Here is an 18,283-nt window from a genome sequence, read left to right on the forward strand (position 1 = left end):
ACAGAAGTTCCTGCAAACATTCCTCTAGTTCCTATAGCTCTGTTAGAGATTTCTCCCGAATTCATTTAAGGGTTTAGAGAAGCTTTTTCCAGTGATTTCTCCAGAAATGTCTTCTTGAATTTCGCAAGAAATTCATCAGGATTTTCTTCAGTTTGGTTTCCTCCAAGGATTCCTTCATTTTTTTGCAGGAATTTCTTCAGGGGCTCTTCATAGACTTTTCAGGGATTCCTCCAGAAGTTTTTTCCGCGATTCCTCTAAGAATTTTATCAAAGATTCCTCCAGCGGATCCTTCAGGGATTTGTCCAGGAATTTCTCTAGGAACTCCTTCAGAGATTTCCCCTGGAACGTTCAACCAACGTAGAGGTACATCGCTGTTACCTCAAAATCAATTTAGACGACGCAAATATTCTACTTAAACGTAAAATTCGCGCAGCTGTAGCAAAACCTGATGTGTATCAGTGCAGAACATGCAACAGATCGTACAGATCGTCATCAACAGATACCTGAACAATTGAATCTCCGAGTTGAGCTCCATAGTCGAAGTCACCAAAAGTCCATTAGCGACAGATATTCGAGAATGAAAGTAGAGGAGCGCGATCATATTCTACCCAAAGGTTAAACGAGATCTGCCAGCACGCGTTAGATTGAATCTTGGACATTTCGTCCAGACGCATTACTTCTATGAAGAATTAAAAGAATTCCATAAAGTTTCGCATTCTGATGACCAACGGTGGTCTCGTCGCCGTTTGGCGAGCACAATTCCGCCAAATCATGTCACACGTGACACTCCGAAACTCGACGAGATGTGCCGCGAACGAACTCTCTAGAGAATTCTCTATAGATGAGCTCTTTAAAAACTCGCGATACGAATTTCAGGAGGATTGTCCAGTCTTGTGTCCAGTACAGTTTGTGAAAAACTTCCTAGAGGAATTCTGGGAGGACTCTTGAAGAACTCCTGGACAGCTTTCTAAGAATCTTTTGAAGAGTTAATCTAGGAATTTCTTTAGAGAGTTCACTAAAAAGTTCCTGAAGAGGAACTCGAAGATGAATTCCTTAAGGAATCTCCAGAGAATCTGCTGCGGATATTCCCATAGGAGTTTCTGGAGGAATTCCTGCATTAATCTACAGATGAAATGCTGGACAAATTATCAGGGATACCTGGAGGAATTTCCTAGAGGACCTCACCAACAAATTTCTGAAGGAATTCCCAGTGAAATTCATGGATAAATCTGCTGCTTGAATTAACAATTTCCTTTAGGGGTTCTTTAGGGGTATCCGGATTATTTCATAATCGGATTCTCCGCCCAAAAATTAGTCGAAATCCAAAATTTCAGATTTTTTGGAGTCCGGGAACTATTTTTAAAATGCATTTAAAGTTTGTATGGGGAAATTTTTTTGTTCGGGTCGAGCTGTCACTTTATCGATTGAACTGTCATTCTATCCACGAAAATTAAAACTGTTTTGTTAAATAAACCATCAAAACAAAGGTATTTGAATCCAATAAAATCACGTTATACTCAGAAAAATGAGCTGTTTCGATTAGGCTATAGAAAATAGCAATATTTTATTCACTAAACAACCCAATTGTCCACTAAAAAGGTCCTGCAGAAACTCGAAGAGGAGTTCCTACAGGAATTTCCAGAGGGGCTTTAACTGTTGTGGATATATTTCCAAAGGAGTTTCTGGAGGAATTCTTAAAGAAATTTCTGGACGAATCTGCAAATGAAATACGGAACAAATCCTTATGAGAACTTGGAGAAATTTCCTTGGAACCCGCCAAATAATGGTTGATGGAATCCCCAGTGAAGTTCATGAAGGGATTTCCAGGAAGTTCCTGCGTGAATTTACAATTTTCTGGAAATTGCCTTACGCAAGGCCTTGGGTCGTGCCTAGGGTAGTTCTCTGCAGAAACATCAACACATTAAAGAAGTCTTCTGAAAGACTTCCTATCAGTAACTTATTTTTCTGATGTGGATGCTTGTGTGGATGTTATAACCAAATATTCAAATCGAACGCCTGAAATATTTAATCTTCTTCTTCTTCTTGCTTCTGGGTGCTCTTTGTATTAACAAAGAGCGAAAAATGGCGCAGCGAACAAGCGCTATATTGCCAGTTAATTTTTGGTTTATACTCAGTTAGAGTTTACTTTCTGGTGAGCACGCCGCGAACACGACCGAGCGTGTCGATCGCTGCAGTCGTACTCAAATATTTAATCAAAACATTGTCCAAACCATTCGACTGCAACAAAGCGGTTTCATCGAGTGCACTATGAATCCCGCCTTCAGTTTGCATAATAGAGGTAATAAACTATAGAGGAAGAATGTCGCTGGCGTCGCTGCCGCAACATCTTTTGCTGGTGGAGATAGGCTGGGATAATAGAGGTAATAAACTATAGAGGAAGAATGTCGCTGGCGTCGCTGCCGCAACATCTTTTGCTGGTGGAGATAGGCTGGGATATAAGTGTCAAAGCGAAAAAGTATGCGATTTGACAGATAGATACCCGACATGTTTCCGAACGAGAACAAAGGGAACAGCAGCGACATTCGTCCTCTATAGTTTCTTAACTCTATTGCTGGGATATAAGTGTCAAAGCGAAAAAGTATGCGATTTGACAGATAGATACCCGACATGTTTCCGAACGAGAACAAAGGGAACAGCAGCGACATTCGTCCTCTATAGTTTCTTAACTCTATTGTTTGCATGCATGCGATTCGCGACTACGAAGTTGTCGAATGTGCGTGAAGGTTTACGTGAGAAAAAACGAGAGGGAAATATTTTTTGCTTTTTTTTCACGCACATTCTGACAGTTCCTTACGAGGTTTTTCATTACACGCTAAGGTCAGTTTACCCAAATATGAGTAAACTTTACCCATAATCGCCGAAAAGTGCACAACCTCATTTTATGGGTAAAGACACTTTACTCATATTTGGGTATGTTGGATCTACGGGCAATATAGGTTGAATTTACCCATATATGAGTTCTTTGAATTTGGGTACATAGTACTCATATTTGAGTAAATGATTTGTATTTATTTATTTTACTTATAAATAAAATGCCATAAATTTCGAAAAGAAAACAAATAAAATTAAAATATTTAATAAAAAGTTTATTCGAATATTATTATAAAACAGAAAAATATTAATAAAAAAATACATGCAGGGTTTTGGTGATTGATTTTAACGATTGGGTCGGCGTTTCGTTTTACATAGGAAAAGACTGGATCGTGCAGCAACATCAATGGTGAAAGGATCGCGAATAGCTTCCTGATGGTGGAGCTCGCCTGCTTTCTTCCGGACAATGCGCTCCGGAGGGTCCGCCAGCTGATGCAGTTTGTCGACTCTTGCGCTTGCTCGTATGGGCGTTTGAGGCCAGGATCTCGACCAGGATGGGTAGGGCCGGGAGTGAAATGCACAAACTGGAAGAAGCAAAAGATTAGATACTATTTTTGGTGATAAATAAAAGCATAACTTACTCAGATATTGATGCAAACTCCTCCCTGGTTCTAATAATGTCCGGACTTGAGCCACTTGTGTCGGTTTACTTCCCGCTCCCACTCTGGTTCGGGTGGGTTTCAACTGCTCTCGGGGGAGCCGAGGCATAGACAGAACACTTCTACAACGAGAATGCCACTTCCTTCTTCTACGGGCGGTTTGCATCATCCGGCCGGCCTATTCAAATTTGGCATCAGGGGGAGCGGAGTCCTAGACGATTCGTTCACGGTCAACGTGCGTCTCCGGTTTATTTGCACTCCGGTGGATTGCTGGGCGTGTTCCACTGAGACGCTCAAATTCAGCTCATCGAGCGGTGCTAAATCCAACACGAGAGCACTTGCAGAGAATCCTGCTGATTCAACTGGTTCCAACCGTAATCCACCTCGAAGGAATTTTTTTTCTGTTCAGCTGAAAGTGACGGAAACAAGTATGTATATTTTTGGTTTATCGAATCGTTTACGAATTACTTACAGGTCACCTGCTTCCTCTTCACCTAGGCGTTGTGTAATTTGCAAATTTGCCTCAACGTTCTCCAATAATTCCGAGAATAGTTAACTAAAACAATTGTTTTATTTTTGATGAACCGAGCGAATGGCCGATTTCGGTGCTGCCTCTAGAAAATATTATTTTTTTCATCCAAATATGGGTAAACAGTCTTTACCCATATATGAGTAAAGTCACTTCATCAAGAATATGGGTGAATTTTACCAATATTTATTGGTAAACTTTACCCATATTATTGGTAATGGATACGAAACCCAAATATGGGTAAATAATCTACCTATTTATGGGTAAACTGACCTTAGCGTGTAGAGCGACAAAGAGTTGGAATCTCTTTTACCTTCGTAGTCGCGAATTTTACGCGTCCCTTTTGCCCTGTCATTCGCTTCACACTTTCATTCATATTTTTCTGGTATCCCGTTTTACGCTCGTCATCATCATCATCGTTCAGTCACAAACCTTTCATTCATTCGTTCGCTCGTGTGCTAGCTGATGCTGACTAGAGTCCCTATAATTGAGTCTGGCGAACTGCCACTTTCGACCGGAGCCAATCGAGCATGACGTTATAGTGTTCTCACCAATAAATGCTACACCGTGACGTCATGCTCGATTGGCTCCGATCGAAAGTGACAGTCCGCCAGACTCTAACTAGACTGACTCTAATGCTGACTGGCTGGGCTGACGGACGACGGGGAGGTGCACCTAGAGTCAGTCTAGTTAGAGTCTGGCGGACTGTCACTTTCGATCGGAGCCAATCGAGCATGACGTCACGGTGTAGCATTTATTGGTGAGAACACTATAACGTCATGCTCGATATAGTTTCTTAACTCTATTTGCTCGATGGGCCTTTTCATTTGACGTCTTAAATCAGCTGATTGTTCGGGCGTTTGACAGTTCTTCTATGAAGATGACACGTTCTTGTTAGCAGCTGTTGTTCAAGCTTTGTAAACAAATGCATGCACGGATCTGTCACATGAAAAGGCCTATTGGCTCCGGTCGAAAGTGGCAGTTCGCCAGACTCTAATTATAGGGACTCTAGGTGCACCATCCAAACAAGAGTCAACAAACGCGATTTTCTGGTTGCAAAAATTGCTTGCATTGCAACAAAAATACAGAAAGAGTGAAAAACATTTAAATCCGTGGACTTATTAATTAGCCACCACAAGTGACACGCGGGAAGTGAGTGCGTTTCGCGAGTTCAGGAGAAAGGGCTTCGTGGCGGAGTGGAGATGGAAAACATTCCGAGCGATGGTGGCAGTGGCAGCAGCAGCGATTCGCGAGTAGGGATTTGCTGATTCGCTGGCAGAAATATCGGTGGTTCTGTGGGAGGTGCAGCTGCGGATCTCTGTTTAATGAATTGAGGCTGCGACTGAAGGTCCCGCGGGGGAAACAAGGTTTTGGAATAGACAAAGAGTGGCGTAAATCGCGGAAGTGAAGATTTTGACAGGGTTGCTCGCATTTAGTTGGGTGGGGGACGGAACCGAAGATGAGATTTTCCGGGAGATGGATTAGGGCTGGGTTGGTGCTGCTGGTGGTTGGGCTGATGGGTGGCAGTCAGCCCTCGGACGGGGCCCATCTAACGGGATCATTTAGGGTGGATCAGTTCTTCCGGTTTCTGATCAAGTTTGGGTTCCAAAAGACGGAGAAGCACTCGCAGCAGAACACGGAATCGGACACGTTCGGGTACATCTATGGGAATGTGACCAGCAGTGTAAATCTGAGTGTACCGATCACGTTGGCCGTGCTGGACAAGCACAACTTTCTGGAGTACTATGCCAACCGGAACAATTTCGACCAGGATGTGGCCTGCCAGCGGATGTTCGACAAACTGGACAAGGTTGCGTTCAATAGCAAGTGCAATAAAGGGGCGGAGGCGGATTATCTGAGGAGGATTCCCTGCGAGCGGGGGAAGCTGTGCGTGGATGAGGATACCCCGGCCAATGTGGTATCTGGCAATCAGTTCACTTACGTGATAAGTGACCCCAATGTACCCAGGTGAGATTTACTCTTTTAGTTGTAATTTTTAATTTATTAATCGTGCGCAAGCCTGTTTTACAACTTTGTATCTGGTTTCATGATTGTGCATTGCTACTTATTTTTAAATTAATGTTCAATGATCATGTCTTCTGAAGTAAGTAGTCAACGGTTCGGTTCTCTGAGATATTCTCATAAAGTAGCTAGGGTAAGTGTACCAGTTACCGCCATTGGGGAAAGTTTTCAAATCTAAAACTTAAAACATAGGGAAATCCCATGGCGATAAATGATACACTTAGCTTATACATATCCGTGATTTTTTACGCTGAATGGTATTTATAGGATACTGTACGCCGTGGTTTGATTAGGGAAATAGTCGGACGTTACGTGGCCTTGTTTGCAATTTGCACTTGAAATTTCGTTCGCTATAGGTAGGGAATCGCGCTACTTGGGCGGTGGCTTCTATATTCGTCTGTTTTCCACTATAACTCAGTCAAATTTGAACCAATTGACACAACTTCTGGAATGTGGTGAGATAGGTATAGTATCTACCCGTGTACAACATTTCAAGTCAATTGGATCAAAATTGACCGAGTTATAGTGGAAAACAGACGAATATAGAAGCCACCGCCCAAGTAGCGCGATACCCTACTTAGTGTAGCAGTATTTATAAACGATGAAGACCAAATTTTGGTCATCACAGACCACAGTAATTTTTATTAGGAGTGCTATCAGAAATCCTTGCAGATCCTTGCTATTTCTAAAATTCCTTTTGAGTGTTATTATTATTATTTATTTGACTTCAAAAAATTTTGAAAGAGGGAAAACCCCTTTGAGTGATTTTCTTAATGCATTGATTGAAATCTTTCTCACGAGACACAAAACCCCTTTATCTAAAAAAAAACGTTACAATGATAACTTAAAACTAAAGGCTCAAACGGCAGTGAATTATATATGCTATAGCTATAGCAGAGCCACCATCTTGAAAGGAAACATCATGCCAAATCCTTAAACGTTCCTTTTTAGTGTTGAATTAGCTTTTTATGTATGTTATATACACATTAAAATATAGATACTAAAAAAATCCATGATTCCACCAGAAGTTTTTTGGATCTCCCTCCAGGAATTTTAATAGATAACTATCGATGAGACTGTCCCACTATTTACACCATTCTTCAAAAATGTTTAAGGCGGTGATTTTCTGGAAGACCTCCCCCAAAAAGTATGGAAAATGCATTTGGTTAATCAAATTCATGGACCCCCAAGACCCCCAAAACCATTTTTACGGACCCCTCGATTTTGGTCAATTGTTGGCTCATTTAAACCGTTACCGTACAACGGGGCGAATAGAAACACCTTCCAGCATACTTAGGCAAGTATTTCTGGAACCATGCGTAATAAAGTCAGTTGTAATGGGTAGTACGCTGATCGCAAGAAATTTCTTGGCCTATCTCGATGCGTGGAAAATTCAGGCAAGGAATCGCTCAAGAAATAATAAAGCATCGCTTTATTCCGGATCCTAGTACGGAGCTGAAACGAAACGTCAAATCAAATGGGGCTTGCTGTGTTAAATTTCTTGACCATTCCGGTCACAGAAAAATAATGCACTGAACGAAAATTACTTGAGCGATTCCGCTTGAAGTGCATACCTCGCATAAGGGTCTTAACTTTCGGTCCTACCTCTTTCTTTGATTTCTGTAATTAGGATTCAAACCCAATTTTTATTTAGTTAACTTATTTGAAAAAAGGTTGCTTGTTTCTAAACAGCTTTAAACAATTTTCGATATTTTTTTCAATTTCAAGACAGAAATAACTAAGTGTAGAATTAGCATTAGTTAAAAAACACAAAAATAAAAACAAAAAAAAAACCGGAAATAATTTTTAATTCAAATGAAACATTAAGACTAGATTATAATAATTTACCAAGTGAAGAAAAAATTGTCGAATGTCGAAAAATACTTTAGTCTGTGAATACATACCAAATCGATAAAACGCAAATTTAATGGCAAAAGTTTTTTTGCCTATAAAACGATACTTTGCTCTTGGAATTTTTTACAAAAAAAATTAACGTAATTATCATCCCAAAAAAGGTTTATTATTGAAACACTGGTAGCATCCAACTAGCTACTGAGAATAAGTTTTGATGACTTTTAAAACATAATTGCCATATTTTTTACAATAAGTTATTTGTTTCTATTCGCCCTCTTTTTTCCAATCACCCCGTTTTACGGTATAGCTCGAAACCACTTAATCAAAACAAAATGTTTTTCGAAAAGAGAATAGATAAAGGTACTTTTTGGAGTTATAAAAATTTTGGTCGGTCATATTGATTTCGGCCGCCATTTTGAATTTATATACCAAACCTCCAGTGATTCATGCAGGAGTTCCGTTCGAGATAGGTACATCCAGGATTTCCTCTGGGGTTCCTCAAGGGGTTTATTCTAAGATTTTCCCAGGAATTCTTTATGGCATTCATCCAGAAATTTCTTCGAGAGTTCCTCTTGAAACTTTTTTTCTAGGACACCTCCATAGGGTCCTCCCATAGCTCCTTCTGCAATTCATCTAGGATTTTCTTTTGAAACTACACTTCCGGAATTTCTTCAGGCCTTTTTTCTGGGATTCCTTCAAGAATCATGCAGATATTCAATGTCTCCAGGAGTTTCTTCTAAGATTTCTCCAAGAATTCTTTCTGTGATTCATTCAGAAAATCATTCCGTGGTTCCTCCAAGCACTTCCTGCCGGATTTCTTTAAGAACTTTTTCTGGGGCTTCTCTAGGAACTTTTTCCGATAATCCTCCGCCTTCCGGGATCTCCGAGATCGTGTCTTCCTTATAACATTCCTAAAGCACGTTTGTGAGGAATTCATCGAACAGCAGTTTTGTAGAGAAGTCCTACAGGAGTTCCTTTAGAGTTATCTGCAATAATCCCTTCCCAGAAAAAAAAAGTTCTGAAGACATTTCAAAAGGAACCGGAGAAATCACAGAAAAAAAAACTCGAAAAGGAATCCCTGAAATAACTTCTAGAGAAGTTTCATAAGCAACTTCTGGTGGAATACTAAAAGGAATTCCCAGAGAAATCCTGGAAGAAATTTCGTATAGAGTTTCTGGAGTAATTCCGGAACTCCTGAAAGAATCACAGATGGAAATTCAGACCAAATCCTGAACAAGCTTCCGGAATAGTGTGTCCATCCCAGGACGTCGCGGGACAAAAATTCCCGGGAGTAGAGCAATTTCGGGATTTCCCAAGTCCCGGGATTTAATGTTTGATTTCCCGGAGTTCCCGGGTATTCTGGGATGGATGTTTTTTTTACGCATTATTATCGTAAAATTTCAAGAAAAATTCTCGAAAGGAGCCTGTAAAAAGAAGATTGAGTTTTTGTTAATAAACCATTTGCTCGACGACTTCTATTATGCCACCACAAGACCACGAAATCGTCTATAATAATCAAGTAAAAGAAATGTTTTCTTCACTAGATAAGCATTAACTTTTTGTGAGCATGTGTTGTATTATCAAACCATATGTATATTTTGAAAAGCATTAGGTAAAGCTGGTTAAATTCCATAAGTCAGAACCTACCCTTTCATAAACATGAATGCTCATAACTTTGAAAATCAAGTTAGGAGAAAACCATATAATATTGTTAGTTGATACTGCATCATCATAAGGCTATCTGACGTTTGATCACCTTTCTCTGTTTCGCTCCCGAGGAGGATACTGCCCATGATCGCATATCAGTCCCATCTTTGCTGGGTTTCCTATTCATATGGGACAATTATGCAATCATAGGCAGGATAGGTTTGTTTTCATACGGAAACGTTTCCCTATGAAAATATTAAACAAAAAATTGCTATCCTCTGTGACTGCTTGAGAGAGAAGGGTGATGAACGCTAGATTGCCTTATACTATACTAGACTGGCCCACATTTGTATGGAAAAAAAAAAAAAAAGTAGTCAAAATCCACGGGGCACCCCCTAGAATTGTGCCATTCGGTTAGAAGTATTACATGTGAAAAATTCAGTTTAATCGGTAAAAATGAACCAGCGCAAACGATTTCAAGTTTGTATGGAGTTTTCAGTCCAAATACATGGGAAATTGGATGACCTCCAGTCCCTGGTTCAGCACTCCTGTTTATCACGTTCGATTTGGCTTATAATGTAATAGATGGCAGTTGGAACTCTAAGAAACAAGTTTGTAGAAGATCATACCACCGGAAAACTTAATTTAGTTACGGTTTTAGCCAACGGAAGGAGGATGAGGATCTGAACCCTCATTTACTCTCGGTTGTTGCATTGCAGCACATGTTTGTTTGTCGTCCGAAACATGCACGCGAAATCATAGGCAGCTAAGTTTGTTTGCGCCAGCCGATTGAGCTGAATCTTTCACAGCTTATTTGTCTCACCCAAAGGCACAACATTTGGACAATACTATCCATTATATGTAAATCACGATTAGGCAATACATACTTATTGATTATTTTAAACGTTCATTCTGTTCTTTGAAGTAGGTCAATTGCTACACATAAAATCAACAAATCTCGGATACTTATTCAAAACGACGTATCAACATAGGATTTGCGTGTATTATACGTCGTTTTGAAAAAGTATCCGAGAAATGTAGATATAAAAAAATCAAAAACTTATTTTTGAAACTTTGAAGTTTCTCAGAATTCATATTTTGTAACTAATCAAAAATGTACCAAAATGTATCAATTATGAGTATAGATGGCCCACCAACAGCACATTGATATCTAGTTTAAAGTCACTATATTTTCTCGGATGCCTTAAGCTAACAAAGTTGTTTTTTTAGTGACTGATGGGGTAGTCACCCTCCACATTTTTAATGGATGGACGATTACTGTATAATGGTGATTTATTGGTTTTTTTTTCTCAATTTCAACTAAATCCCCAATACCGGGATAAGGAAAAAGGCTGGGAAATGGATACTCTATTCCGGAAGAATCTATTAAGGCACTACATGACGAATCCCAGGAAGAACTCCTGGAGTCATCCTGGATAAATTTCTGGAGGATTCCCAAGAAGAAATTCTGGGGGAATCTTAGATATAATTCTTGGAGGAATCTCGGAATGAATTGCTGGAGGCATATCGAAAGGAGTTCCCGGTGGGATCCTAGAAGGAATTCCCCGAGGGATCCCAAAAAATGTTCCTGATTGAACTCAGTAGACACCTGTGGGATTACTAGAAAGAACTACGGAAGTAATCTCAAATGAAGGAATTTTCAAAAGCAGGAATCTCTGAAGATATTCCTGGATGCATTTTAGAAGGAACTTCTGAAGGAAGCACTTTAGGACCTTCTGGACGAATATAAGAATGAATTCCTGGAGAAACATCAGAAGGTACTGCTGGAGAAATGTCGGAATGAAAATCTGAGTGAATTCCTAAAGGAATATCTAAAGGAATCCCAGAAAGAAGTTTTGGAGGAATCCAGGAGAGATGTCCGAGAAATCTATAGTTAAAAATCCTTTTTTTTGTCTGTATTAACGAGATTTTTAACCCTAGGCTAATTTAAAAATCCTTAATAAAGTCCTGGAAAAAAAACAATGAACAACCTGAGGAATCTTAGATTGAAATCCTGATGAAATCTTAGAAGGAATTTTTGGAGGAATCATAGACAGATGCGCCGTGATAATCTTCACTGGTTGCACCTAGGATGATCAAGCAAAAAAGTCTTGATTTCGGCAGCAATCGACAATGATGGTCTCACATTTCTTTGGTTTTCTTCGCATATTTCACTTGATTTTTAAACCATCTCTGTCCTAGTTAGAAATTTGAATAAAAAATCATCGTTAACTCTATTTTCAACCGATTGTTACGAAATTTGGAATGAGAATCTCGCTACATCTCTAGCTACATGGAAAAATATTAAAATAGTATTTTGATCCTTGGCGTCTGAATTATTTATTGGGTTATATGAGTCAAATCAGATAAAAATGGATCAACTTTCTTTTTTACATTGCTTACCTGTAAGAAACACATGCGATATGTTTGCAAATGTGTACAATTATCTTTTTATTATTACAAACGCATTGTTTGAGTTAATTGGGATTACCTGGTTCTGGTTCCGGGTGTACCGGGCTTCTTTCAAGGTGCATTCAGAGGACACTCTTCGCACATTCCTTACACTTGACATTTTTTCTCGCAAAATTGTAAAAAACAAGCATGTCTTTGTTCATTCTTCATGATTTTGCAAAATATGTAGTTTCCCTTAAGTATGTGGTTCCCATTTTCATCGTACAAAAAATAAAGGATTGAGGCGCTGTTTGCTTTGTTTCTTATTTTTGTATTTTTTGTTAGGAGTGAGCACGCATGAAACTAAAAAGAACGAAATCAATCGGTACCGTAATCGCTTGTTTTCGAATAGGATGAATATGGGAGCCTGAGATTACTGATGGCACACATACCCTATGTTTGAGGAGAATTCAAAAGTGTTTGACCATATTGGCCACCACTCCGGATATTTCGGGAACCTGAAGCCGTGGCCGTTCCGCAGTAATGGAATTTAGCTTGTGACGTATCAAACATATGATTTTGTAGAACATGTATTTTAAATGGTAATTCGGAAGGTTTTTGGGAATATTGGTCACGACTGTTCCGGGAAACTGGAGCCACCTGAAATTTTTTTCTTTATCTGTATTAACGAGATTTTTAACCCGCTAGTCCGCAGTGTGGCTTCGTTGCCGTTGCTAGTGTCACCAAGCATTTAGTCGCATCGTGCCAAGGAGCGCGGATTCGATTCCCGCCGCAGCTGTCAGGAAATGTTTTCGGCTGTTTCCCACTGGACGTTGCATGCTAGTCCGTTGTCTAGTGTCGTGCTTCCTCCAAAGGGCGAATAGCTCACTGGAAGCATTAAACGTGTCCGTGTTTTTTTTAGTTCATCTCGGGACCCACGCATTTCTTTTTGCTTCACATTTTTGTGAGTTTGTCGGGAGCGGGATTCGATCCCAGGTCCTAAAATCAACATTGCTCACATTCTATAAATTTTACAGTACAAATTAGCCTCTATACACTACACTGACGTGGCACAATTACATTCCAGATTTTGGTACATCTCGATGGTTGCCTGCTACCAGAACCAAACCACGTGTCAGTGGCACCATTACGACTACCGGAAGTTCCACAGCCACCCACCGGAGCTGGAGTATGACATCCAGCTGGTGAACGGGAATCCCAACCGGCAGAGCGCGTCGTTCTTCAACCCGCTGTTGTTCCACTTCTCGTTCGATCAGCAGAACACCCTGGAGATGTATCTGATCTTCTTCGTGATCTACCTGGTGATGGTACCGCTCCAGATCTACGCGGTCCGACTGCAGAAGCATCCGGTGACGCGACTGTTCACCATCAGTTTGCTGCTGGAATTTATTAGTGTTTGCCTACTGTTGACGCACACCGTACGATACGCCATGAATGGCGTAGGGAACGAGAATCTGGCCATCACCGGAGATATCTTCGATATCTTTAGTAGGGTAAGTGAGGTGGGGTGAGGGGTGTTTACGTTTTTAAGCTAGACAGGAATTTGATAATTTCAGACTTCATTCATGCTGATATTGTTGCTACTGGCCAAGGGCTGGGCAGTTACGCGGCTGCAAATCTCCGTCAGCAGTTGGATTCTTCTGATGGTTATTTGGATTCCTTACTGTGCAATACACGTGCTGCTGTATATTTGGAACAGGGTAAGCTCACTCGATGATATTCAACTGCTAAACTATACAACTGACGTAAGTTTCTTGTTCTTTAGACCGAGGTCGATATCATATCCGATATCGATGAGTACCAGACGTGGCCTGGGTGGTTGGTTCTAGCGTGCAGGTAATTACTATAACCAAATCCTAAATGTTTCGGAACCGACTCACCATTTTCCCTCGGTTCTAGGTCCACCATGATGTTGTGGTTCCTGTGGGAACTGCGAATCACGATGAAGTACGAACACTCGACGCAGAAGCTGGACTTTCTGCTGCACTTCGGTGCTTCCAGTTTGGTGTGGTTCATCTATTTGCCCATCGTGGCGATCATTGCGGTCAATGTGAACCCACTGTGGCGGTATAAGTTGCTATTAGGTGAGTGGAGCGTGCAATGTTGATCTTATTCTCAAATATGTCTTAAAACATGTCTTATTTTTTAGGAATTACAAATTCGGCCGACTGTCTTGCGTATTGCGTGATGATGGGCTTGTTATGGCCAAATCGAGCCGGACAGTATTTGCTGTTGACGGGGTCCAACTATGCAGGTTCGTATGCATGAATATGAATAGTCATTTAGTATTACGTCATTACGTATTATGATAAAATTGAATCAACACACGGTTCGTAGCTGCAGTCCTCCATCCTCGTCCGCGTCCCACATTTGCAAGATCGTTCTGCACCTGGTCCGGCTACCTTGCAAGCTGCCCTCCAAGTCTTCTTGTACCATCCGGATCTCTTGGAAACATCAGCTTAGTAGGGATGTTGTCCGGTATTCTCACAACAAGCCCTGCCCATCGTATCCTTCCAGCTTTTGCCACCCTTCTAGGATACTTTTCCTAGAGAACAGACGATCAGGTTTGCAGAAGCACATCCCCTCCTTTCCCCCCCTTCCGTGTGCACCTTCACCGTGCAAATTTCCATCTATTTTGCATAAACAACAAATCTGATTAGCCAACACTAGCTGATTTATCGCATTTGCAATAATGACTTTTTTTTCTCGAAAATCTATCTGTTCTACTGTTAGGCATGGACGAGCTGGACGAATTCAACGAAGCACCGCACATCGTCCACCGGGACTCCGATTCGGTCCTGCGGGTGAACTGCGACGATGACTACGTGGACAATGACGATGACGACGAAATCGAAACCCTGGTGCTCAGCACGGACGATTTGCTGAGTGCGGGAAACCACAGCAGCCACAACCACAACGGTGGCATCGAGGCGCCACCGACGATCGTGAGTAGCGGCGGTAGCAAGCCGCTGATACTGAACGGACGAAGTCGAAACCATCTGTAAGTAGGCGACGGTGGGACGACGTCCTCGTCTAGGTGAGGCTATAATTCTTATTCTAGTGAGTAGAAGCAATTCAACGACTGCAGCACTTGTTGTGTAAGTATGAGTTTTTAAACAGGTAACTCTCTTGAAGTTATATTGGGATTTTTTAGAGCAAAGTACTATTATAACTAAACGATTGGGATTGCAAACGCATTTTGTACATAGTAGGTAAAAAAAACGAGACAATTTTATAAAACAGAAAAACGGTGTGAAATTTTTCTAACATGATATTCGAGAATCTTTGAACGGAAGTCTAACATGAATCTAAAGAAGAAATAGTAGCAAAATTATTCCCCAGAAAGCCACTTGAAACAAAACAGCTCATGTGCCATAAAGGAGAGATAATAAAAATCGCTACATTGATTGGTAGTTCGCTTCTAGTAAAACGTTGATTCCGGCTTGTAGAAGTAGGCATACGATTTGAGTAGATAGACACAACTAGATAGACACCTCGTTAGAATTTCTACGAATTAGAACTCCAAAAATAATCATAGGAATACAATAAATACTTTTTTCAAAATCAAATAAGTTTGATTCTAGGTTACCTGTTTAGTAACACATAATAATCTGCCATAATTTTAGTAATTCACAGACTTGTACTTCATCGTTCGTTTCTTTAATTTTCGTGTTGTATATAATGTAAGTTTGATTCCTATATTTCACACCTATGTTACTATTGATTATTGTATTCCTATGTAACATTTTTAAATCAGGATAAAAGCAGTTAGCAAGGATTCAACCAGTGCTCTCCCACTTCATGGTAGAAAGTTTCTAAGTCGGTGGCACCTTCCAGTAGTGTGTAGAAGTAGGACATACCCCGAATGAAACTAGACGGGCAACAACGGCGTGTGATATAGAATGGAAAATTATAGCAATTACTAGAAAATTGGAAAGACTAGAAAAGTGCAGTGTTACGTAGGTTAAGTATAGGAGTTGATGTGGAAGACGAGCATAGCTTTTAGTTAGATCGTACTGCGGTTTTGGTTTTGTAGCAATGAGAAGATTTGTGGTGAAATTTTTTGAAGAAGGATTTAATCCAACTTTGATTGCTTTTTAGCTGTTTTTAACATATCAAAATATTCTTATAATCTACAAGTTCAAGATACAGAGATTTCTAAGTGGCATCTCCAGTAATTCCTTCTGGAATAACTTCGAATGATTCTTCCAGAGCTGGAAAGAAACTATGTACTTGTGGAAGAAAATTGTGCAATAAAAAGCTAATGATTGATTTCGTACATGATTTATCCACGAAATTTCTGCATAAAGTTTACATGCTACGTTATAAGCAAAATCGCAATTATTTGAAATATTTTTTCTTGAAAGTGTACTAGGAAGTTCATTGAAGTTTTCCATATTAACAAATTAACAAATTACTCTTGAATTCCTTGAGAGTTGCTTCAGAGATTTTCTCTGGATGGCTCCCAATGGTTTCACTGAAAGGATTATTACAAAGAAGATTTTACAAAATTTCTCATTGAATTTCTTTATAAAAATGTTCTATGTATAAAATAGTGCAGAATTTCCTATTGATGTTTTTCCTAAAAAAAAACCATCTCAACGTTTTTTGTGGATTCTTTCGACAAATATCCTATCTTCCTGTTTCAAGTAACTTCATCATGTATCTCTCTATAAATTCTTTCTTGAAATAGTTCTGTGAAAATGTTAGTTTGACTTCCTAGGCATCGTACACTTATTACGTAACGCTATAGGGGGAGGGGGGAGTCTAGCGTCGCGTTACGATCCATACAAAAATTATTAGGTTTTCATACAAAAAGCGTTACAAGGGGGAGGGAGGGGGTCTGAAATGACCGATTTTCGCGTTACGTAATTTGTGTACCATGCCCTACGGGAGTTACCGTGGAGATGCTTAGAAATATTCTTTCTGGATTCTTTGTGGAAGACTATTGATGATCTTAAAGAGGTATATGACCGAGAAGTATATAATTTTGAAGGAACTCGTCCAGAAACTCATAATACTGTTTTTTTTTGTTGATGGACTTGACTTCGAGTAAGGACAAAAACACTTGTGGCAATGAACACTCTCCCAGGAAAACCAACGAAAACCTTGGGAAAAACTTTAGGAGAAATCCACGAATAACTCCTGTAGAAATTATGTAAGAAATCGTCCGAAAATCTCTGGAAGATATCCCGGGATGAACTCTTGAGAAATTTCTGGGAGGAACTCTGAAAAGAATCGCGGAAAATAACTTAAGAGAACCTTCGGGAGAAACTCTAGGATCGTGTGCCCCTTGTAACTTCAGGCGAAATCGATCGAAACACAGGAATCCTGGAAAAATCACACGGAGCAATTCCGGAAAGAATAGCCGAAATCATGGAAGAATTCCGAATCTAGATGTGCGCGTAGTGCTGAAGATTTTTGCTGGAAACTTGTGGTTCCACTTGGAAGTTGCATATTCATCCGGATGATGAAAGCAAGCTGAATTCAAAAATATCTGGATATTCTTACTAGATAAACAACAGCAGAGCTCCCAAATCAAGCAGACATTTCCGGCAAGCCAACGATTCAGAGAAGAGATTGCAAATTTTAGTTGAACGCGGATGAATCTGGAAGTTAATTTTTCTCCAGAAATTACATCATGGATTCTTTCTAGAACTCTTTAAGTTATATCTCTCAAAATGTCTTCCAAAATTCCTTCCATTTCGCGACATTTTTTTTAGCACATTAAATTCCTATCGGAGGTTCTTTTAGACCCTTACCAGCATTTTTCCTGAATTCCGAGTTATTTCGCCTGAAGTTTCTCACCAATATTTTGTAGGACTTCTTTCCAGGATTTGTTACGAAAAAATAATGAAGCACTACAAATGCATATTAAAATATAACATCTTGTAGTGAAGCACTACAAATGCGTAATAAAATAGGTCATCACATGTGGACATATACAACACAGAACATAAATTTTGCCCTGTTACCCTATTGGATAACAATTTCCGATGACAGGATGACGAGGTTTCATAAATGTTGTTGGTCCATCAGTCAATCCTGTAATCGTATTTTCTCTGGAAGGTTGCCTTTTGTTCGCAGCATTAGTTGCTTTCATAGCTTTAGTTTTGTATAGGAATTTCTAATCCTAAGGGGGCATCCCGATTCGGGTTTCATCACTAGGGTTCCATAACTTGAAGTTTGTGTCAGGGAAAGGTTTATATCTCTAGTACTTAATCACGGCCCGAAATGGCCTGAATGTTTGCAATCGAAATAGGATTGCGGGCCTCTATTCTGCCAGAGCCCTATAAATGTGCATTAGTACTAGGGGAATATTTACAAG

General features: G+C 40.0%; 1 protein-coding gene and 1 long non-coding RNA gene across 2 annotated transcripts; one reads left to right on the forward strand and one right to left on the reverse strand.

Moving 5' to 3' along the window:
• Positions 1 to 2,832: 2,832 nt before the first annotated feature.
• Positions 2,833 to 4,290, reverse strand: LOC134291510 (uncharacterized). Its single transcript, XR_009999124.1, has 3 exons — positions 3,964 to 4,290; positions 3,474 to 3,900; positions 2,833 to 3,416 (listed from the first exon to the last, which is right to left on the reverse strand). It is a non-coding gene; the product is annotated as an uncharacterized LOC134291510 (long non-coding RNA).
• Positions 4,291 to 4,652: 362 nt separating this feature from the next.
• Positions 4,653 to 16,842, forward strand: LOC115262739 (integral membrane protein GPR180). Its single transcript, XM_062842741.1, has 8 exons — positions 4,653 to 4,689; positions 5,033 to 5,988; positions 13,022 to 13,448; positions 13,512 to 13,655; positions 13,721 to 13,791; positions 13,855 to 14,039; positions 14,105 to 14,209; positions 14,689 to 16,842. The coding sequence occupies exons 2-8, from the start codon at positions 5,480 to 5,482 to the stop codon at positions 14,958 to 14,960; spliced, it is 1,713 nt and encodes a 570-aa protein (XP_062698725.1). The 5' UTR covers positions 4,653 to 4,689; positions 5,033 to 5,479; the 3' UTR covers positions 14,961 to 16,842.
• The last annotated feature ends 1,441 nt before the right edge of the window (positions 16,843 to 18,283 follow it).

This window comes from Aedes albopictus, chromosome 3 (assembly GCF_035046485.1).
Source record: "Aedes albopictus strain Foshan chromosome 3, AalbF5, whole genome shotgun sequence".
Classification (NCBI taxonomy): Eukaryota; Metazoa; Arthropoda; class Insecta; order Diptera; family Culicidae; genus Aedes; species Aedes albopictus.